The 20,656-nt window shown below is 38.6% G+C and overlaps 4 protein-coding genes and 1 long non-coding RNA gene across 19 annotated transcripts in view; 2 read left to right on the top strand and 3 right to left on the bottom strand.

The window, feature by feature from the left end:
* Positions 1-1,770, bottom strand: part of LOC143259175 (uncharacterized) — a 66,773-nt gene extending 65,003 nt beyond the window's left edge. For both annotated transcript variants that reach the window (XR_013032994.1, XR_013032995.1), the window contains exon 1: positions 1,630-1,770. This is a non-coding gene — a long non-coding RNA (uncharacterized LOC143259175). The remainder of the gene's footprint in view (positions 1-1,629) is intronic.
* TfAP-2 (transcription factor AP-2) overlaps positions 1-6,581 on the top strand; it is a 235,686-nt gene extending 229,105 nt beyond the window's left edge. For all 7 annotated transcript variants that reach the window (XM_076520303.1, XM_076520306.1, XM_076520305.1 and 4 more), the window contains 3 exons: positions 502-643; positions 878-1,049; positions 1,472-6,581. In XM_076520303.1, the coding sequence (XP_076376418.1) occupies positions 502-643; positions 878-1,049; positions 1,472-1,609 (452 nt within the window). In that variant the 3' untranslated portion in view covers positions 1,610-6,581. The remainder of the gene's footprint in view (positions 1-501; positions 644-877; positions 1,050-1,471) is intronic.
* A 595-nt stretch (positions 6,582-7,176) lies between these two features.
* Positions 7,177-15,304, bottom strand: LOC117218987 (KH domain-containing, RNA-binding, signal transduction-associated protein 2). Of its 6 annotated transcripts, XM_076520309.1 has the most exons (10): positions 14,958-15,304; positions 14,423-14,544; positions 14,224-14,340; positions 13,820-14,138; positions 13,440-13,554; positions 13,229-13,351; positions 12,673-12,749; positions 11,362-11,458; positions 10,972-11,107; positions 9,075-10,215 (listed from the first exon to the last, which is right to left on the bottom strand). In XM_076520309.1, exons 1-9 carry the CDS (start codon positions 15,160-15,162, stop codon positions 11,017-11,019), a joined length of 1,266 nt encoding a protein of 421 aa, XP_076376424.1. In that variant the 5' UTR covers positions 15,163-15,304; the 3' UTR covers positions 9,075-10,215; positions 10,972-11,016. The 6 variants fall into 6 exon arrangements, 5 of the variants coding, with proteins under 5 accessions (XP_076376427.1, XP_076376424.1, XP_076376423.1 ...); XR_013032993.1 differs by lacking the exons at positions 9,075-10,215; positions 10,972-11,107; positions 11,362-11,458 and adding exons at positions 7,177-7,838; positions 8,117-8,226; XM_076520308.1 differs by having other exon boundaries at positions 9,075-11,107.
* Positions 15,305-15,608: 304 nt separating this feature from the next.
* On the top strand, positions 15,609-17,145 carry LOC117218930 (uncharacterized). 2 transcript variants are annotated; one of them, XM_033467675.2, is made up of 4 exons: positions 15,609-15,744; positions 15,832-15,882; positions 15,978-16,260; positions 16,361-17,145. In XM_033467675.2, the coding sequence occupies exons 2-4, from the start codon at positions 15,864-15,866 to the stop codon at positions 16,872-16,874; spliced, it is 816 nt and encodes a 271-aa protein (XP_033323566.1). In that variant the 5' UTR covers positions 15,609-15,744; positions 15,832-15,863; the 3' UTR covers positions 16,875-17,145. The 2 variants fall into 2 exon arrangements, with proteins under 2 accessions (XP_033323566.1, XP_033323565.2); XM_033467674.2 differs by having other exon boundaries at positions 15,612-15,744; positions 15,832-16,260.
* LOC117218928 (uncharacterized) lies at positions 17,005-20,493 on the bottom strand. 2 transcript variants are annotated; one of them, XM_033467671.2, is made up of 8 exons: positions 20,109-20,493; positions 19,017-19,157; positions 18,756-18,873; positions 18,081-18,242; positions 17,780-18,013; positions 17,501-17,632; positions 17,262-17,434; positions 17,005-17,197 (listed from the first exon to the last, which is right to left on the bottom strand). In XM_033467671.2, exons 1-8 carry the CDS (start codon positions 20,111-20,113, stop codon positions 17,122-17,124), a joined length of 1,041 nt encoding a protein of 346 aa, XP_033323562.2. In that variant the 5' UTR covers positions 20,114-20,493; the 3' UTR covers positions 17,005-17,121. The 2 variants fall into 2 exon arrangements, with proteins under 2 accessions (XP_033323562.2, XP_033323563.2); XM_033467672.2 differs by lacking the exon at positions 20,109-20,493 and adding an exon at positions 19,913-20,102.
* Between the last annotated feature and the right edge of the window lie 163 nt (positions 20,494-20,656).

Here is a 20,656-nt window from a genome sequence, read left to right as displayed (position 1 = left end):
ATTGAATACGCGAAGAATGCCGGCGATCATTTAAATTGCCATGGATTTCTCGGCGAGACAACAATTTTCTGCGTCGAAGAAACGGATGACAAATGTTGGACAACGTTTGTTGGTCTCTGCTCTGGACAACAGTACTGTCCGGGATATTGGGACACGTTTCTATTTCGAGAATTAAATTGAATCGTAAGAAATCGAGAGTCGTTCAACCCGTAATCGACTCTTTAGACGAAAACGTACGAACCGAATGTACTCGAGATCGAAATCAATATTTACGCGCTATTCCTTCGAAATCCTTTTCTCGAAGAGTCGAGCCGGTCGACTCGAACAATAAACAATAGCATGGACGGACACCTCGCATAATGAAGTTTTTCGGTGCCGAAGCTAGAACGCTTCGCCGTGTTCCGTTAAGTGGTGGACAGACCGCAAAAAATATTCATACATTTCCATAGATCGGTTACGCAATTCCGTTCCTACACCACGGACGTTTTATTTCTTTTTCAGGAGAAGCCATTCACCTTGCCAGAGACTTCGGCTACGTTTGCGAAACCGAATTCCCTGCGAAACAAGTTGCCGAATACCTCAGCCGGCAGCATTGCGAGCCACAAGATTCCTACAGGAGAAAAGAACTTCTTCATGCCACCAAGTAAGAATTTATTTCCCAGCCGCCAACAATGGTGCACGAGATTTTTATCGGGATAAAATCGCGATTTCGTTGCTCGATACGCGACCATGCTCGTTCTTGAACTTAAGAGCGCGGACGTTCGTGATCTTTCGATGTTCGAAGCCTTCCTTGCGGAGAGAGAGAGAGAGAGAGAGAGAGAGAGAGAGAGAGAGAAAGCGTCTCTGGAAAGTGTCTGACTTTGTCGCGTGGTTTCAGACAAATCACCAAAGAGCTGATGGATCTTCTGAACCAGGATAGATCACCGCTTTGCAACACACGGCCTCAGCATATACTCGACCCAAGCATACAGAGACACCTAACGCATTTCTCTCTCATATCACATGGATTCGGAAGTCCTGCAATCGTAGCCGCTCTGACGGCAATACAGGTACGACCGTTTAATTGCGTTTTTCTATATTTAATTACCCTGAAAGCAGATTCCGAAATCGCATCCAATTACATCTCGGCTTAGAAACGTTGGAAAATTGCCGCTTCGATTTCATATCGGTTCTCGAACGAACGTAGTAAAATCTGTATCTGGACCATAGAAAACTCGTTCTCGTTAAATAAAACTAACAATATTTTCTTATCTAGCAAAATCTACTACAGAATACTCTCTTCCAGTACCGGATCTTTATCGCGTTCGAACGCAAACACGATCGCGTTTGCATCGTTCAATTCGTACCGAAACTAACACATATACATACAGTGCAGAGACTCCCTTATCCGAACGTTTGTTCGCGTAACATCTCGATGCCACGACGATCAACGGACCTAACAAAAACTAAATGCTCCGGTGTCGCGTTGCAGAAGTTCCTAAGCGAGTCCCTGAACCATCTGGAAAAGATGTACCCGGGCAACGGCAGCGGCGTGACAAGTAGTCAGCAGTCGAGCCTCGACACGAACAAGAGCAAGGACGGCACGTTGATGAACGACATGAAGAAGTGACGCCCGGAGGACCCGCCTACCTCGAACGTGGTCACTTCGATCAGGCACTCGTGGCCGTACAACTGAGCTTCCGCGGGCCTAAGCCCGTCGCGAACAGCTTCCTGGTGGACCACTGATACACGCCACGTATGTCCGCGATACCGCGCGACCGCTTGTATTATAGTGAAACCGAGTGTATGGTCGCGCACGAAAGCCCGAACGGCGCAGGTGACGCGACGAAACCACGATTGCGGGCAGACGTGTTCCGCGAAGAGGTTGGCTGGTCGAAAGTGTTCTAGGTAAATCAATGAAAAACGAGGTCGCGAGAAATATGTGCAATCGCCGAAACGAAGTTCCGCGCGTCGATCGCCGATCGGGCCGTGGTCGTGTCGACGTCGAGACGGGCCCGGCGCGAGACCGCGAGTCGGGGGCCGAGTCGAATCGGCCGTTCTCGGGCACCCAAGGTGCCTCGATTCCCGTTTCGGGCTCGTTCGGCGAGGCCGGGGTCGCAGGATATTTATTCGTTCGCGAATCCGCGGGACGATCGGTACGCGACGCGCGGGAAATCGCGCGGATTCCGACGAGCCGGCGCACTCGTCGTCCGTCGACACAGAGGTAACTTTGTTCTTTCACTGCCTGTTCATACGGAGCGCGACCCTGCCGATCAAGAGGGTCACGATGCCACGCGATATCGATCGATTCGGGATCGTCCCGTTCCGACCAACTCGCGCGAGCAAGAGCGCGAGCAAGAGCGAGTCGTCTTTGGCCGTTTGGCGCCGTAATCGTCGTAGCTTCTCGAACGCAGGCTCTAGGATCGTTCGCGATAGGAGTAGCGATAGTCGAAACGTTTCTGCAACGGCTGCGGCGAACGCTTTTATTCTCTCGCCCCTGTGTCCCGAGGATCTTGCTGTTTCACCGTAGATAGAGCACCGCAAACGAGAGACGCTTAGAATCGGTTCGTTGGAGCTTCGTCTTACACGTTGAAATCGTACGGAAAAAAACGGTTGCACCGTCGAGTCGCGCCGATTGCAGGTCCTCGTTGCTTGCGAATCGATCGATAATTGGAGAACCCGACATATACATATAAATATATAAATAAATATACATTTATATGTATATACGCGAGCGCAGTACGACGAATAAGAAACCATTCGCAACAACCTTGTTCCACGGTATAATTTTTGGGTCGACTATTTATATTGCTCAAGCATCGTTATTCTTTGCCCATTAACGAGCGTCCGACGTACACGCGCGGTATCGGTTATGATGCCGTTACGTAAGCATTAATATTGTCAGCATAGTGATACATTGCTCTCTGTACACGGTGTACAACTTATAATTTAGCGACTACAAATCTAAAACCGCCCGCGAGCGAGCGTTCGACGAACAATTTTTATCGTCCCGGCTGAGTCCACCATGTAGAACGACTCTCTCGGCCCTCAATTACGTGGAAACGTTCAGTATGCAACGACTACTGAATATTCATGCCGATCGCAGCCTTTGAAGTTACAGATTTCCTTGTAAACACGTTCGAGCACGCGTTCGGTGCAACTGTTTCGGCGTGTTTCTCGATTTTCTTAATCACCGTTAGAAATCCGCCGTACCCTTGCACGAGAAAACGGGTTCAAAGTAGCAATTAACGAATTATTTCACTTCTCGAATATAGTTGCAGAGACGCTACGGTCAACGATCGATCGGAAACGCGATTACAGAATGCCGAGCGCAATCGATACGCTGCGAGTAGGTGCAAATTTCAAATTTCACGGACAAATTTTAACGAATCCGACGTCTAATACGATCGAACAAATACTAAATTCGTCTTGTTGTTATTTTTTATTTTAGATTTTATTCGACGCTTTTTAAAGACGCGAAATAAACGTTTTCTTAAACAAAACATGCACAAGTTTGAACAGAATTTTTCTGAAAACGAAAGACAACTCATTTTTCGATCTCCGGTTTCGCCAGAACCATACCTAAACTCTGTTCTTTACGGATGCATCGATACGAATTGTTTCGAACGAAAGGAAACTGTGAAAATAATGTGAACATTGGAAAGTAATTCCTGTCTCCATTCGATGAATTTTTCTGGAACACCTTCGACTGACGCTTGCACGTTCTATTTTTTCTCTGTAGGCGTTAATGCGATTCGAACGAGACTATAGTTAAGTTAAAATCGAATGGTCGGCCGAGGTCGCTTCCCCCGCTACGCGTTTGTTGGGCCGATATCGCTGGAAACGGTAGATAAATAGGGGCGGGGCGACAAGGTGGCAGAGCGGGGATAATTCGAACGACTTGTTTCGGCGACCAATTGCTTTCCACGCGGCTATAGCAATTAATACTGTGTATTTACTAGATATTGTGGACTCAGTCGTGACATTTTTTACTACCACCGTTTGCTTTCCACGCGTCGCTCATCTTTCCCCCGAGACAATTCGCAGGAATTTAACGATGCAATCGAGAATGGACCTTCACTGTCTTAACGCGAGGCTAACAAATGTCACGATGAACGAGGAACATTCGAAGTTAGACATTAACCGCGGCGACAACGTACAATGGCCGTCCGAGGCTAACAATGATTAATTTAGAATTATCTGATCGTTTCAGCGACAACGTTCCGTTCGAATCAAAATACAGTAGATTCTCCCTAATTCTCAATTAGCTTGTAAACAAAAAATGGACAATTTGGGAAGAGGAGATACGATTACTCGAGCCTGGCGTCTCATTTTTATAGTTGCCGATCGTCAACAATTATAAAAGGCACAAGGCCAAATTGTCCAATTTTGTCTAACAAGCTCGAGGGAAATTAGGGAGACTTTACTGTACCTGGACACGAATAGCCGAATTATTCGTACAGTTTCTTGACGAACGATGCTATCGGTTCTCATCATTTTGTACAGTCGATTAGAGGTAAAATGCCGCAAAGCGCGGCATTCTATGTACGTGTTAAGAAACGTTCCAGTCTAAGGACAAATTTTCGTATTCACGACGCCGCCACATAATAAAGCATTATATTCGCTCGTTGAACAGTTGTTTAACGCTTCGATTTCTCTGTAGAAGAAACACTTGTGTCCCTGTGTTACCTGCCACTCGTAGGACGTTTCTTTCTCGCGAATGGCCAAAAATTGAAAACCGTGGACGTTCAGTTGAAACAATCGTCGCCTTTCGAATCACCGTTTGAAGGTACATGTCCCGAGCCGGAAATTTCACTGCAACCCGTCGAATAACTCCCTCTTCGAACCGTATTCTTCTACACGCGTAGCACGTTCGTTAAACTCACTGTTATCTAACTCGTCTCTTCTAATGTTATTCAATGCTTTATTATACGTTCCATCTGCCGTGTATCGTCATCGAGTAGCAGCTCAAGTAGTCTATCCCTTCTAGATATTTATTCTGCAGTTCGAGAGAACCGTCGAGCGAAGCGTCGTCCTTAAAAAAAAAGAAATCGGTGCACGCGTTTTTCCGAAATCGGCTGTTTGTCTCCAACTCGAGGCGCGAACGCGCGTGTATTGTAAAGAAGAACGAGTTCCATCGTCGACACCGTTACGTTAACACTTCTACGTTGCAACGATCACCGACACCCGTCGGACCCGAAGCCGACCGCGACGATCGAAGACGATCGATCGCAGACTCCGCTCGCGCGTTTCGCCGTTTGCCGAAACGCGTCCCCGACAATTTTCGTTGCCGTGGGCGGTAACGGGAACGGAAACGGTGTGCGAGGAAGGCCCTGGGAAGTCGGGGAATCGGTTCCGAAGATCACTCATCGTGCCAATGCGAAAGTTGCCATTTCAGATGTGCCAATTAAACGATATCGAGTTAGAAACGTAAGAGCGCGCGACCGGAAGCGTGCGGGGCAAACACGGGCGAAAGACCGAGACGACGCGGCGGTCGCGTTTAGGGTGTTCGAGGACACGCGACGAGGGAATCGGCCGAGAAAAATGTGAATTCGTCTGGACCGAAACGCGTGCCGCATGCTCGCTCTACTTAATGGCGGGAACAGAAGAGAAGAGAAGAGAGGAGAGGAGAGGAGAGGAGAGGAGAGGAGAAGAGTAGAGAAGAGAAGCGGAGAGAGGAGAGGCCGGGAAAAGTAGAGCGGAGACACGAGAAATTGCGTCGAAGTACAATACCAGGTGAACCTGAGACATATCTAACTTTGTAATTAAATCTTAGGCGTATGTAAATGTAAGATTAAGAAACCTGATCAAACGTCTCGCGTTCCGGGATTATTATGTACAGAGTATTTGAATCTTTCTTGTGATATAATCGTACATATTAACTAAGAGGTATACAACCGATAACAAGGCAAAAAAAAAAATTACTATTATCATTCCATGTTTTTTCATAGAGGTGAGGTATTAGCGTGGTCGTGACGAGCGCCGGATACCGCTCCGTTTTAATTAGACGTGTAATGTACATTCCGACAAGTTCAAAGCCGCCAGTCAGATCCCAATTCTGTCGACAGATTTTACTTTTACGAACGAACGTTTCGGTTCTTTTCTTTTCTTTCCTTTCGTTTGCTCGTTGATATCCGCGAAGAAAACGGTAAAACAAGAAAAAAATGGTATATACATACATATATACGAATACAGAAATGACATTTCGTCGAGAGTCTCAGACCAACGTTTTTTCCGGATCAGTTAGGGGAGATGAAGAGAGACAGAAGAGAATATCTATTATTACACCATTATTTTCACTCACGACTACATAGGCGAACTCGTTAGACTAAGGTTCCGTAAATTAATACTTATTTATAATCCTTAGAGCGGCCGTAGAAAAGACGTTTTTCTACCAGAATTTCTGTGCCAACTGCAAAGAATGTTGTAGACAATTTTTTTTGTTCCACGTTGAAGCATCATTCTAATCTTGTAAGATACTCAGATATATCTTTATTAAATATATTTGAATTTCGTAGTATATTATATTCTGATATTGATTATACATTTCATTTTTGTATATTGGTGTGTGATAAATAAATAAGAATATTGTTTCTAAGTAATTTATATACTTATGCTCGGAACCGGGCGCCATTGTGTTCGCGACGGCTGTTTAGATGCTTGAATCCCAACACTTTACGATCCAGTATCCTGTCGATCTCGCTAGATCAAAATATGCTTAAGGACGATAGAAAAAAGATTAAATATATAAACTTGAACCGCTTAAAATTTTAATATCTCCACGAGACAGTAAACTAAAGAATTTTCGGGTAACGACGATGAACGACGCAGTAGTACAACCAGTCTATGGTCGGACAATAACAGTGAAGTTTTTATAAAATCATTTCACCAACGATAAGCATAGTCCTCGCACCGCAAGAAGGCACCTTTGCGTTTATATTCCACCTCTTACCAGCTGCGGCAGTGGGGCAACTTGTGTGGCCCAGAGTTAAATTTTACATAGAATTTTCTACTCTGTACTACTGATTACTATTTTTAATAACGAAATAAGATACTGCACATTTCAATTATCTAGGGATTGAATCAGAGGCTAAAGTGTTGAAGGGTTAATTAAAGGATCAGAGTATCGTAAAATAAATGTCTAACAAAAAAATGACACCACAAATGATTCTTAGAAAATAATAACAGGTCGTACCGTTGATTTGCATATTTCATTTATTTATATTCCATCAATGTGTTCCACCACAGGCCTTGACACACGCATTCGTACACGCACTAAGTACAAACTGTACATTAAACGAGGTTTCATGTTAATACTAATAAAAATTGTTAAAGGTAAAAAACGAAATTACTGTTTTTGGAGAACAGGCCTTAGGCTGGTTAAAAAACAGAGGTCGGGACATTTTTTTCGAAATATATTCAAAGTGTGAATTGACCAGAGTGAATTGCAGCGAAATGGAACGAGTTTAGAGCAAATTGAAGCAAGATCGAAGCGAAATGGAGCACGTTAAAGTGCGCAGATATTATCAAAAATTTAGTTTTGTTACGATCAACGGTCTGGTACATGTTGCCGTGCAGTTATCGATGAACACAAATTTATCGTGACACGATTCAACGTTATATTCTATTCTGAAAGAAAAGGCTCACAATTCTATAAATTTGTACACAGGACTAACAGGGAAAGCAGAGTTAAAAGAGTGTTCACACATGCAGGAAAGTTCTTCTTCGACAAGCGTTGAGTAGTTTCTGGTTATTCCTCATTTTTTAACAGCCAATTTTAAATTGAAATCATCGATTAGCACTGTGTCGATAGACAAAACTTGTAAGCTCATTAAATGCAGCCAAGGCAATGCACAAAGCTGAAATCCATTATTATATCTATAGTGATAGCGTAAGTAATGACGTCGCTTAAGAATAAATTTGAATCTTATTCGAGAAGAAACAGTTTGCTGACGTTTTAACGTGAATCGACGCTAAAATTAGTTCAAAAGGTAATCGTAGTGTGCGTTTGAAATGATTAAAGAACGTAGAAAAGTTGAAATGAAATTTCCAACAGTGCGAAAGGATTAGAAAAATGTCTTGAAAAGGAACAGTCTTCTGTGAAAGTGGATCGATTGGATTATTATGGCATACTCACGTGATCCTAAGACACTTCAATCCCCGCTGAGCAGAGAAACAGAAGAAGATTAAAATATTTCAATCCATGAAAATGCGTTCCCACGCTATTTTCCATATGCTTCTACACACCTAAGAAGGATACACGAAAAAAACATGTTAGAAGTAACTATCTTAATTGCGTTTAATAGAACTTGAATAAAAATCGAAGTTTAAGATGCGTACAACCGAAAACCAAAACCTTTGATATCGTCAAAAATTTGAACAGCGAATAATATCAGCTTTAACGTAAATCATACCGTTTACATTTTTCAACGACATTCGTTGCCCGACATTTAATCTCGATATTTAACACGTTAAACGCCACGTTGGTCCCCAGGGACCGATGTTAAGACTTTCCGTTCAGGCCCGGCCACTGACTTTAGGTTCATATTAAAGATTTTGCTTAGGCTATATTAGTTTTTGTTCAGAAAAGGCTTTAGAAAAAGAATATAATATTTTTAAAAAAAGTTAATGCAATATATTGAAACAAGCTAAACAAAAGTATGGTTTGTTTTTAAATTCGTTACAAAAGGTGCCAACTTTTAGCGTTAAATTCTTTGGACCTTAACATTTGGGAATTTCTGTTAGAACATTTGACACGAATTTTATGAACACTGCCTTCCTTTTTTACAAAATAATGCCGAGGTTTTGTTCTGCTGTCTTTTTGCAAGTCTGGGCCTGAACGGAACGGCAAAGCAAAACGTGCTGGGCACTTAACGTGTTTTAATCGACGCTTGAATTAAAAAAGAAGATTAAAAACATTAGAATCGGATGCTCTCGTTGTAATTAGGCGGATCAGTTTAAAACGTCGACAATGTCATAGATCGTGGAAAATATTATATGTCGCTCGTTGTGTCTGGATATATTTATTTATATTTTCGCAGATTATAATAGCGTTGATTAATGAGGATTTTAATTGAAGTTTTTTCAAACGATGCTTACAATAGAGCCATTATTCTTTTCATTTATTTCAATTTACGAGAATTACATATGTAAGAAAGAAGAAACAGGTGGTTACTTTAAAATATTTACGCACAAGTTATTTTTATGGTCTTTTTGTATACTCAATATTGAATGGTTACAGGTTAAGGTTACATTATTTTTATAGTGTCGATAAGAACTATACCTTCGAGACAAACTACACAAATCGTCGCTTCATATTTTTTTTTTCATTTTTGCGCACGTTGTTGCGCACTTAGGTGTCCGTTAACATTGATTTAATGGTTTTGTTTAAAACGTTTCTAAATCGCTTTATCACGTTCGTTTTACGTTTGCCACGTAAACATAATACACATTTTCATACGGGTTACGATACAATTTGCACAGAATCGTATGCAACGGTGTTTAATATTCATTTATCTATTCACTTGCCACTGGATATCATTTACAATATTTACTTTCTTCCATTTTTTCTTTTTCTTTTTTTTTTAAACTCGTATTGCTAGACTCATCGTAATTCATTAAAAACACAAATGACTGTCCGAGCTATATGTATTCCTCTCGACCTGTTCGATGAAACGAAAACGTAAAATTTCAAAGGACGTCCATCGATATTCGGATCACCAAAATAATTACACGTTTGCCGATCGAACTAAAAACTATGCGATTACAAGAAAATGAAATATTGCATCAAGTGGGGGAAAAAACGCCAAAAAAAAGTCAAATCGACACAGCTCTGACTTTCTTTTTGCGTTACGACACAGGCCTACTCGACAATTTTACTTGTTTTCTTTCCATTTTGATCTTCTTGGTCGTCGATCCTTCCGCTTTTTCACGTATTACATTATTTTTGTTCAGGACGGGATTTCAAGGAGCGGGTTACTTTCTTCTAATACATCGGTTTTCGTTTTCTTTTCTTTTTTTTTTGTTTTTAGTTTTCTCGTTTTGTCACAGAGAATCGATCAGAGATCGACGAGATCGATGAACGCAACGACACAAATTCAGATTCCGATCTGGAGTCGAATTAGCACGTGATTCGTACGCGGGCAAAACGGCACTAAAACGCTCCGTGACATTTGTCATTACAGTTTTCATTGTATTACGTGTTCCGGCTTTATCCAGCGGCCACAATAAACTCATCTGAAAAGCATGTCGGCTTCGTTACACATAACTAGGAGTTTAGAGAATAGAATACACAGAAAACAAAGAAAGTAGAGGCAGATCTTTCTCAGCGAATCAAGGATGATGCATCGGGCGTTGAAAACGATGTTCGAAACTTGCGGAGTCGGATAAACGTCGGTAACATGAAAGACTTACTTCTGAAAGCTCGTTAAAAGTTAGAAAAGTTTGTCCTTTTTTTCTTTAATGAAACGATAATAAACCCGGTACGCAATTGCATTTACGTAGTTGCTTCTAAAAATCTTTAAATCTTCCGAAACCTGACTTAAAACTTTTTTCAAAAAAATCTAAATCGACAGTTTGAACAAACATATCTAATTGGACTCGCGCTCGGTGAAACATTCAGCTATTCGATTCGTTTTTTAGAAACGAGTATACACGAATACGATGTTCCGTATTATGCGCATTTGCACAGTCTTCGTTAAATTCAATGAAAACTGTTTAGCGACAGGAGATTACAAACATATTTTACACCTAACATTTATCCGAAACTAACGTTTCTCTGAACACTGTTTGCACGACTTAATCGGCGCCACGCCCCGCAAGACCTCGATCGCATTTTAACGCCGCTATGATCGGAGAGAACGAAAAAAAAAATACTGGCGACAAAAAACGATAAAATTTAGCAACGAAAAAGTAGTCGGATTTGATACGTTTACTCATTAGACTGGCCGCAATACGATGAAAAGTTGTAATAATTGCCTGCGCGTCGTTTACCGTGAGTGTGTGTGTGTGTTAGTCTCTTCCGTGCCTCCGTTCGTTTTAGAAACGGTCTCGGTCATTTAAAGGTTTTGGCATCGCAGGCACCATAGGTCGTCGTGCGTTAGGAAGATTACACGTCAACGGTTTAGGGCTATGAAATTATAATAAAGTCAGAGAAAAGAAACCAACTCTACCTCTCGTTAGGCGTCGCGGATTATCGTAGATAAAGAAGAGACTCAGAGAGAAAAGAAAACTAAAGTAAACAAAGAGAAAGAGAGAGAGAGAGAGAGAGAGAGAGAGAGAGAGAGAGAGAGAGAGAAAGGCAGAGAGAAATAGGCTAATGTTAAAAGATCAAAGATTAAAGAGATATCAATTTATAGAGGATGATTGTTTGTGGATTTTTACTTGGAAGGTCGTGAATACGGAGCGTTGCGGTAGCGCGAACTTGAGCCCGATGTCGTTGTCGTCTTGTACGATTTCCATGCGCGGCTCGATGATTCCTCTGCGAATTTCATTCAGTGATTTATTTTGCATCAACCTACAACGATCGCTTATAACACACTACGCGAAGCAGGTGTTAACACCGAGTCTCGGAATTTTTTTCCCCTTTCTTTCATTTTAATCGGTATTTAAAGTGAATGTCCACAGAAACCGGCTGATATATATTACCGAGTTAAAGTTCCAGATTTGTTATGCGAAGACTATTCGTGACTATTTTAGCGTTCGATATTACGGAGAAGCTCCCTGAAAAACGCTCTATTCAACGCACGAAACAAATTCGTAGCGTACGGGTGCCCGAACACTCGCGAAAGCTTCTAATTTTTGCACCCATTCAAAGATAAATTCGCTAGCGATATAATTGATTTTATCTCTCTATTTTTTTTACGCTGCTTTAACAAAGTCGTTAAACAAGGATTGTATATATGTGGCTTTTGAGCTTCAACGTCAAGCTAAAACGAAGCGTGCACGTTTCTATGTACATCTTCAAAGAATAAAATGAAAAACGAAGCAGGAAACAATGTTTCTTACGAAAGAAATTCACCGGCTTTCAGATTTCGTCAAATGTAATTGAAAGAAAAGAAACTTCTGATCGCTCAAACATAATCCGTTTAACATAATTTTAGGACCCATACCCATATCCGAAATAGATCTGATCGTTTTAGATTGCCGGTACAAATATTTCTAACTATTTTGTCATTCATTTAAGAGTGTATGTTATTTCGAGAAATGTGAAGAATTTATGCATGTTTTAGAATCATCAGTGGTCCCACTATTTATTTACATTTTGGAAATATTTAACCATGAATATAAAAACTGTTGGGAGCATTTCACAGACTTTAAGAGATAGTTATTGGAGCTGAGTCTTATTAGAACTTTTTATTCATGAAATGTTCATTAAATTTTCACTTTATAACTTTAAATATTAACGTTGTTAAACAGTTCGTGCTCCAGTAATTTTTGTTTATATATATATATTAGATAATCGTGTTTCAAAGAGTTTAATTATTTTTATCGAACAAGAATTCCATGGTTCTGTGTGAAATTATTAAGAGATTTAAAGTTGATAATATTGGTAGTGTTGCAAATATTATGTTAATCGTGTACATCGTTGATACGTGCACCTATATTTATAATTGACGATTCTAAGCATTCGGATGAGTAGTTGTTTATCTCTACTTACTAAGTATGCTAGAATAATAAATAGAAACAAGTTACCTGGATACTCAGACGTTTCATAGTACTCGTGGGACGAGTGCGGAACGCTGTCGTCATCGTAGTCGTATGTTGTGTACCTCAAGGAAGGATACATATATTATCTCTAGATGTTTTGTAAAAATATAGAGCGCAGAGAAACGATAAAACTACGAATCTTACTTTTCTAAACAACTTCTGGAGATGTAAAGCAATTAAATGGAAAGAGTGTCCTATTCAGATTACACTAAAAACACACCACTAACAAAATAAATATTTGTAAAAAAAACTGAGAAATCGCCGATAAACAAAAACAAATTTCATCGACATCAATATTCATTGATAGCAACACCCTGTGATAAGAAATAATCCGTCAATCTCAAAAAAAATATACAGACAAGTGGAATAATTAGAAATAAAATGTATACAAATCTAGTCGACGAAAACTCAAATTAAATCCTCTGAAAAGATATAGCTCACGCGAAATTGTGTGGTTTAAAAAAAAAAAATTTTCTCTTGAAAAATATGCAGCTTAAATATATGAATGGATTCTTTTAATTAAAAATGTTCATTAACTTACCCTGATGTTCCTGAACTGTAATGTCGATCTCCGTATCGGCTACTGCTGCTCGTCGAGCCATGGTAGTCATAATCGTGATGCGACCCAACGCGATTGCTTGGTGGCGGGGTAGCAGTCTCGTAGCTGCAAATAGAAATTCGCAAATATTTAACAGAATTCACCCAATCGCGTTGGTACGATGACTCATGTACCTATATGTGTAGATACCTACCCGTAACTCTGATCCATAGCGACCCTTGCGCGATCCAAAATAGAAAATACTTTGCTCTTCGCTGATACTGGCCGGGAAAGAGGTCCTCGACTCGATGGCGGTGGCAGTATTGCAGCTAAATATATATGATTCAAAATTATAATATTTATATGTTAGATATTATTCGAAATATTTTTATTTCTTCTATACGGTTGAATATGACGGAGCTGTTAGTCATGATACAAACGGGGTCAGGGAGACTCTATAGCTCAACTCCTATTCATAAAAAACATACCAAATTTTTATTTAGAATTTTTATTGTGTTCTTTAAATTAATATAAGAAAATGTTTTTAAATTACAAAAGGTCGACTCTAGAGGTAAATGCGTTTTTAACACCTACCTCTTGATGATCGTGGTAATGTGGGTCTAGCAGTAGGTCTCAATATACCTCCTCCGCCTCCAGCTGGAACTCCCCTAACAGACGGTCTTCTGTCGTCGGTGCTCATCGGATCGTCGGCCATATTCATCTCCATTTCTCGCATCTGCTCCTGGCGTATGTTGTCATTGTTGTCGGGAATCAGGTATTTTCGAACCTCGGCTAATGCGAATGCAATGCGAGCGTAAGCTTCTGCTGGCGGTGCCAGAGCTGTTATTTCTACATGTAGATCATCTGACAAATGCGCGTATTTTGGGTCCAAAGACATACGGCACTCCGCTTCCTAAAATGAAATATATTTATTGAAATTTACTATGTTTTATCAATTATTTTAGAGAAATATCTTTCGATGAACCATTAAGGTATACCTTTTGACGATCCTTCATAGATCCTCTTCCTAATACTGCCATTTTGCACATAGTTTCCTCTTGCAAACGTTTCATAGAATTTCCTTTCGGACCCAACAATTTTCCAACAAAATTGAACTATAAACAATACCATTGTTTAAGTTTCTTTTTTATTTATATATAAATAATGTATAAAATTGATATTGTAGAATATAATTACCTTGGGATGTTCTCGAACCGGTACTAATACTTTTACCGACACACGAATTTGCTTTTCACGATAGATATCCACGTATTTGGGATCCCTTATAGCTTTTCCCATGGCTTGAGTCTTCTGAATTTCTATTGTGCAGAATAAATATTCTTAATTACATAGTAGTGCAACGACATTTTTTATCGAATCAAATATCAATTTACTGTGCTCTGAAAAATTACGCATTCACAGTGATACCGATCGACACACTTTTTTATTTGTATAATTAGTCATTCAAAAAAGTTGTAACAAATGCATGATATTCTTGTGCATTTACATCTATTCAATTTTATGTAGCTCTATAATCACAAATATTAATGTTCGATCAGAATATAAATCAATCCGCACGAATTATTTCCACGAAATCGAAGTTTCGTGAAGAATTAAGTTACCAATACATCCACGAAATGAGCACGACGGTATAATGAAAAACGTCAACATAAACACTACAAATACAGAGACATGCCAATAATTCGATCGAGAGAGTAATAATGGTATTTACCTTGATCGATTAATCTGGTCGCGTTTGACCATTTTTGCGAATCCAATTCAACTTTTTCTTGCAAAAGCTCACGGACATATTCCCCGACTTTATCAACTTGATGCTCCTTCTCCTCGCGTTCATTTTCCGACGAACCTCTCGTTTTGATTTCGGGTTTGTCCTCCCTCTGATATTTATAGTCACCGTTGCTCGGTCTGTCACTCATGATTGGTATTATATTATCGCGTACTTTGCAAGATACACGAGAAGCAAATTAACGATCTTTTCGATCGGAAAAACGAAGCGTACTTGGATCAGACACGCGACGCGTCTTTAGGATAGAAGAGCAATGGCTGACTATTCTATCTTCATCTCCAGCTAAACTTAAGGCGGACATTCATGGATGAATTATATTTTTCACATGTACATATGTACATATACGTCCAAAAAAAATCAAATTTCTGCTGCAATACAATTTCGATAACATAAAAGTATGTTTAATTAGTGTTAGTATAATATTGATTAGTTAATTAGTATAATATTTGATTTGTTAATGGATCGAATGCCAAAAGTAGAAACCTTCTAATAAGGAGGGTCCCTGTCTCTAGTCGCGCTAGTCAAAAGTACACTGTGGGGCCAGCATTAATGGGATCAAAAATTTATATTACAGGTGGCACCACAAGTACTTTAACTTCATTATTTAAGTTGTACATATGTAATTTAATATTATAGGAAATGAATTCGGTTTTATAATTGTTACAGATTGAGAGGGAATGTTCTTGTAGTTATTACGTATTTCTAAAAAAAAGTAAGTACTGCCTTAAACAGGTTTTTGTATCAATATGTAAACATTTCCAAATAAATACATTATATTTGATGTTTGTATAATTTACAGATGGCAAGAATATTGAAACCACACTGTTGAATATGTGGGATTACGCGATATGTGAGTTTCTTTGTGTTTAATTTATGATTTGTTAATTATTTACAAAAAATACAAATCCTGAAGACAAATGAGTTCACGAATGGATCACATTATAGTAATACGAGGCTACAGGCCAGGGGATGAAATAAATTGTAAAGAGTTGATGAAATCCGGTGTGATGTCATCGTTAAATTCAACATATTTTGGAATCGTTTTCAAAGAATTAACATTCCAAATGATGATATTATTTGCTGCTATTATGTTCATTTTCTTTGGATTGCCCCTGACCATTTGTATCTTAGTTGTACCACTTGTTATTTTCTTCGTTTATGTTGGAACTTACATAGGTTTCACCACGAAAGCTATGGAAGTCAGCGAAGAAATTTCTAACGTACCAAGGTAATAAACTATGGAAGTAAATCTATGATTTATCAATCTGGACACAAGGTAATTCGTAGTAATTATGATTATAAAACAATGTTTTCGTTTCTTGCAACAGGATTTACATGTCGAATGCCTTTTCCTGTTTTTGGGTTGCCGAGGCATTCGAACCGTATCTCATGACGGAAAACCCAAAAAATACTCATTATACCATCATGACGGAGCACCAATTCCGTAATTCAGATATCGACATCTCGTCTCGAGTTAAACGAATAGTGGGCACAGTTGCCTTGTGCAAAAGTCATGTATTAAATAAAGGGGCATGGATTAGAAGATTACACGTGCATCATTTATACAGGAGGAAGGGAATAGCTTCGTGCCTTATTAACGTTGCCGTGTCGTTTGCAACAGAGCAAGGATATGCTTGTGCTAACATTGTTGCCTCGGAGTATACAGAAGGTGGAAGAGAGTTGTGCCTTAAGAAGGGTTTCGAATTGAAACTGATGTATCACAAACCCATTTTGGGTGCTTTTATAACTATATTGATGTATGAATTGACATATCAGATTAAACCTGGCGAGGACGATTATGCGCCTCATATTTTTGATAAAGCAATGCTTAACAAGATCTGAAATTTTGAATACTCTAATAAAGTCTGTACAATATCGATAAGTCTGATCGTGCATTTCCTAATAAGAATTCTAGGAAAGTTGCACTCACTATTACATACATGGTATTAATAATATTTTATAATGTTACAAATATTGTTACAGATAAAATTTATTTTTTAACTTAATCGTTAACAAAGCATTTTGCAAAATTCCATGTTATACAAACATGTTGTATCTGTATAAATCATTTATACAAAATATATTTTTCTCAATTTTTAATATTTTCCCAATACATCTGCACTTCTTTATTCTCCCAATGCTTCTCTGTTATTTTAGACAAATACCTGAAACATAGATTCTTAGTATATTCGTGTGCTGCTCCTATTATTTTTTAACGAAACAGCTTACTTTTCTTGAATTTCCTCCAATAAAACTTTTTCTTTTTCTGTAAGGCCACTTATCAGAACTTCGCAATTCATTTTTAATTGTTCTAAAGTTTGCATTCCAACGAGACACGTGGATACATCTTTACATTGCAGGCCATAAGACATTGCTAGCTTCGCCAATTCTACGCCATGATCCTGAAAGTTAAATATTTTGTCGGATTAGTTAAAAATATTTTCGTACAATAAATTTATCGTATTTACCTTGCAATATTTTCCTGCCTCCGAACATATTTTTTTCGTTTGCTCTGAACACGGATGCCAAGCTGGGGGACCATTATTAGTTAAGAGTCCCATGCAGGGCAATGAGGCATTAATTACGCCAACGTCGTTTGCCTACAATATATATAATAATTATACGTAATTATACATATATAATAATTATATGTAATAATTATATATATATATATATATAGTTTTCCCGTTGACCGTGCGCTATCTAAACAAAGTTAGATCAACAATATCGTAGATGGACAATGATACCTTGAAAAATGGAATATATTCCATCAACGTATCGTCCAGTAGCGTCAATCTTGCGTAGCATAATACACAAGATATTCTAATGTTACTCATTTCGATGCACTCTTTCAAAGAAGACACCTTATATGCGGTGATGCCAATAAATTTCGCCTTACCATCCGCGACCTGACGCGATAATTCCGGTAGAGTTTGGGTGATCACTACGTCTAAATTTGCAGCGAATTCTATATCGTGAACCTGTAAAATTTGAAAGGCGATTTAGAAATATGTATTACGTGTGAAAATGATGAAAAATTCTATTTACCTGTATAACATCGACGTAATCTAAACCTAGGAGGTCCAAGCTGTTTTTGAAACTTTTCCTAGTTTTCTCCTTCGAGAAATCAAACATATTTTCGTAATTTAATTCGTACCTTCCCACTTTCGTTGCGATATAATATGCCTGCCTGGGAATACCTTTTAAAGCCTATCATTGGAAAGAAAAGCCAGATATTAACAACAATTTGTTAGTACATCGTATTAAGGGAATATTCCCATTTGGAGATTCGCGAATGCGGTGAAATAAAAAAATTTCTTCTCAAATTGCGTTTTCTCAAACTTTCAACAATTTATCGGCACGTAGGAATTTGCGATATTCAAATAATTTTATCTGGCCTTTCGTCGTGGTTATTTCACGAAAATAAAACATTTTTTTTGGTTTATTTCATTGACGATAAGCGCAATCATACAAATTAAGATCATCTTTCATTTTTTTTTGTATTAGACAAGTTCCACGAAATGCTTAACTTTGACAATATGGAACGTAATCGCATAAAATTGTTATTACGCATTCTTTAATCGTCGATAAACACGTACGAATATTTTCAACTTTGCACGTATATTAAATGTTTAATCTTCGCGTGAAAGTTCCTCGAATAATTACTTCTCCAAATAAGAATGATTAATTTTGCTATAGTATAATTCAAAAATAGTTAATTACTTTCCCAATCAAGGTTTCGGAACGACCCAGTCCATACCACGGTGCGGTATCAATATAATTAATGCCCTTCTTTATTCCTTGACGTATCACCTCGATAGCTTCTTCCTCATCGTACGTACTATCGATTAATCAGAATGTAGATCGTTTATTTGCAATCATTGGCAGCTTACTTTTCAAATGTTTTACATCTTACCATTCGATTGTTTAATTTTCGTCGAATATTTCTGCATGTTAAATTCGTTGTGATTTATTGATACTAACCCATAATGACAACCGAAAGGTCCACCACCGAGTGACAATTTACTGACCAATAAACCAGTTTTACCAAGAGGCCGGTACTCCATTGTTTGTACAGCCTCCAAATCGTGAAAGCCTTCAACGTATGTTGGCGGCAACATTTTCCTATTTAGTTTAGATCATTAATATTTAATTATTTGATCCAATTATAAATAATACGATTCTCGCGAACGACGCGCATTTTTTGATGCTCGATTACTTTTATTACTTTATCGCTGCAGCATCTCAAAGTCCAAACGAAAGGAAAAGAATACAGATCGTTTCAAATCACTTTCACAGTTTTAAATATACTTATTTTTATTTACTATATTCTTATTATTATTTACTATATTATTTACTATATTATATATATTTATATTATATATTATTATTTACTATATTATATTACTATATTATTATTTATTCTTATTATTCTATCTTCGATAGGAACATAACGGTTAAATTTATTTTAATAAGGCGACATAGAATGTTTCGAAATTTATGATGCTGTGGGGAAAATCACCATCGGTCGTAAATTAAAAATTCATTTCGTAGATATCTTAACGAAGCGTCTTTATCAATATTACTCAGACGCGACTATCTTTTTTAATTGTCGCATTAAATGACACTCTTGCTAACATAGTCGTATGTACAGCATCGATAAACGAATTCAGCGATCGAGAAAAAATATATAAAATTCATCGGGTATTTTTAGCGTTCAAGGACCACAGTGGAATGAGTACTAGAGAGTCATTGTCGGTACGGTGACTTAAAAATCGATGCATTTATTGTGTATCGTCGTTTACACGTCAAGATAAGATTATCGTTGTCTTTAGATACCAAAAATCATTCTTAATTAATAAATTCATACAGTTACGTACCTTTGTATGTCACTTTATGCGAAATAGAATATATAAAAACGAAAATGGTTGTTTAGTTTCCAGAGTACGTAAGTAACTAATCCAAGAAGTTGCACGCCCACTAATGCACTCCCGGTTATCAAAAATATCAGTTCTCAATTGATAAGGAGAATAAGACTTGTCAGACAGACAGTAGCGAGGGTTACAATAAACTTACCGCATGAACAAGTTATGCGAACAAGACCAGATACTTCGTAGACTTTTGTGGACGAATTTAGCTGCCTAATCGACCCTGAAATTACGTTACAGACATCGCGGACGAGGTTATTTTTTATTTTATATCGATAAAGCAGCAAAGCCATATCTCGATATTAAAATTAAAAATTTTCAAATTCCTAAAACTCCTAGGCATCGAGAAAACGCGTGCACGATGAAATTTTCAAATTTTCTGGACGCGTAAGAATTCCTTCGATAAGAAAGAAAAAGCAAGAAACAAATTAAGTATGCTCTCGACAATTCCACAGGATTTATATCGATGCAATAATTGCGATACGTTTTCTTAAAAGATTTATTTCATAGTCTTTTTTAACAGAAAAACACATCGGGCTCTATCGTCGACTCTCCCATACCTCGTTCGTGCTCGCTCCCGCTCGCTCCTACCGTACCGTTGCCTGCGATCAAAGTTCAAGTTGCTTCCCCGAGTTGCCGCGCGGCGCGCTGCGCTCGCCGATCGTGACGTAATGAAACCTACTCGACAGTCAGAGG

This window comes from Megalopta genalis, chromosome 3, assembly GCF_051020955.1.
Source record: "Megalopta genalis isolate 19385.01 chromosome 3, iyMegGena1_principal, whole genome shotgun sequence".
In the NCBI taxonomy this organism is placed as follows: Eukaryota; Metazoa; Arthropoda; class Insecta; order Hymenoptera; family Halictidae; genus Megalopta; species Megalopta genalis.
This window is presented reverse-complemented; position numbering and strand designations above follow the sequence as displayed.

Excerpts from the sequence above, each read along its gene's own strand:
- LOC117218987 (XM_076520308.1), bottom strand. The coding sequence starts at position 15,162 with ATGAGTGACAGACCGAGCAACGGTGACTATAAATATCAGAGGGAGGAC. Across the intron at positions 14,341-14,422 it reads CGGTTCGAGAACATCCCAAG|TTCAATTTTGTTGGAAAATT; the intron begins GTAATTATATTC and ends TATTGTTTATAG. Across the intron at positions 12,750-13,228 it reads TACAGTTCAGGAACATCAGG|GTACACAACATACGACTACG; the intron begins GTAAGTTAATGA and ends TCCTTCCTTGAG.
- LOC117218928 (XM_033467671.2), bottom strand. Across the intron at positions 18,243-18,755 it reads CCGAAACCTTGATTGGGAAA|GCTTTAAAAGGTATTCCCAG; the intron begins GTAATTAACTAT and ends TTCCAATGATAG. Across the intron at positions 18,014-18,080 it reads ATTACGTCGATGTTATACAG|GTTCACGATATAGAATTCGC; the intron begins GTAAATAGAATT and ends CAAATTTTACAG.
- LOC117218930 (XM_033467674.2), top strand. The coding sequence starts at position 15,950 with ATGAGTTCACGAATGGATCACATTATAGTAATACGAGGCTACAGGCCA. Across the intron at positions 16,261-16,360 it reads GAAATTTCTAACGTACCAAG|GATTTACATGTCGAATGCCT; the intron begins GTAATAAACTAT and ends TTCTTGCAACAG.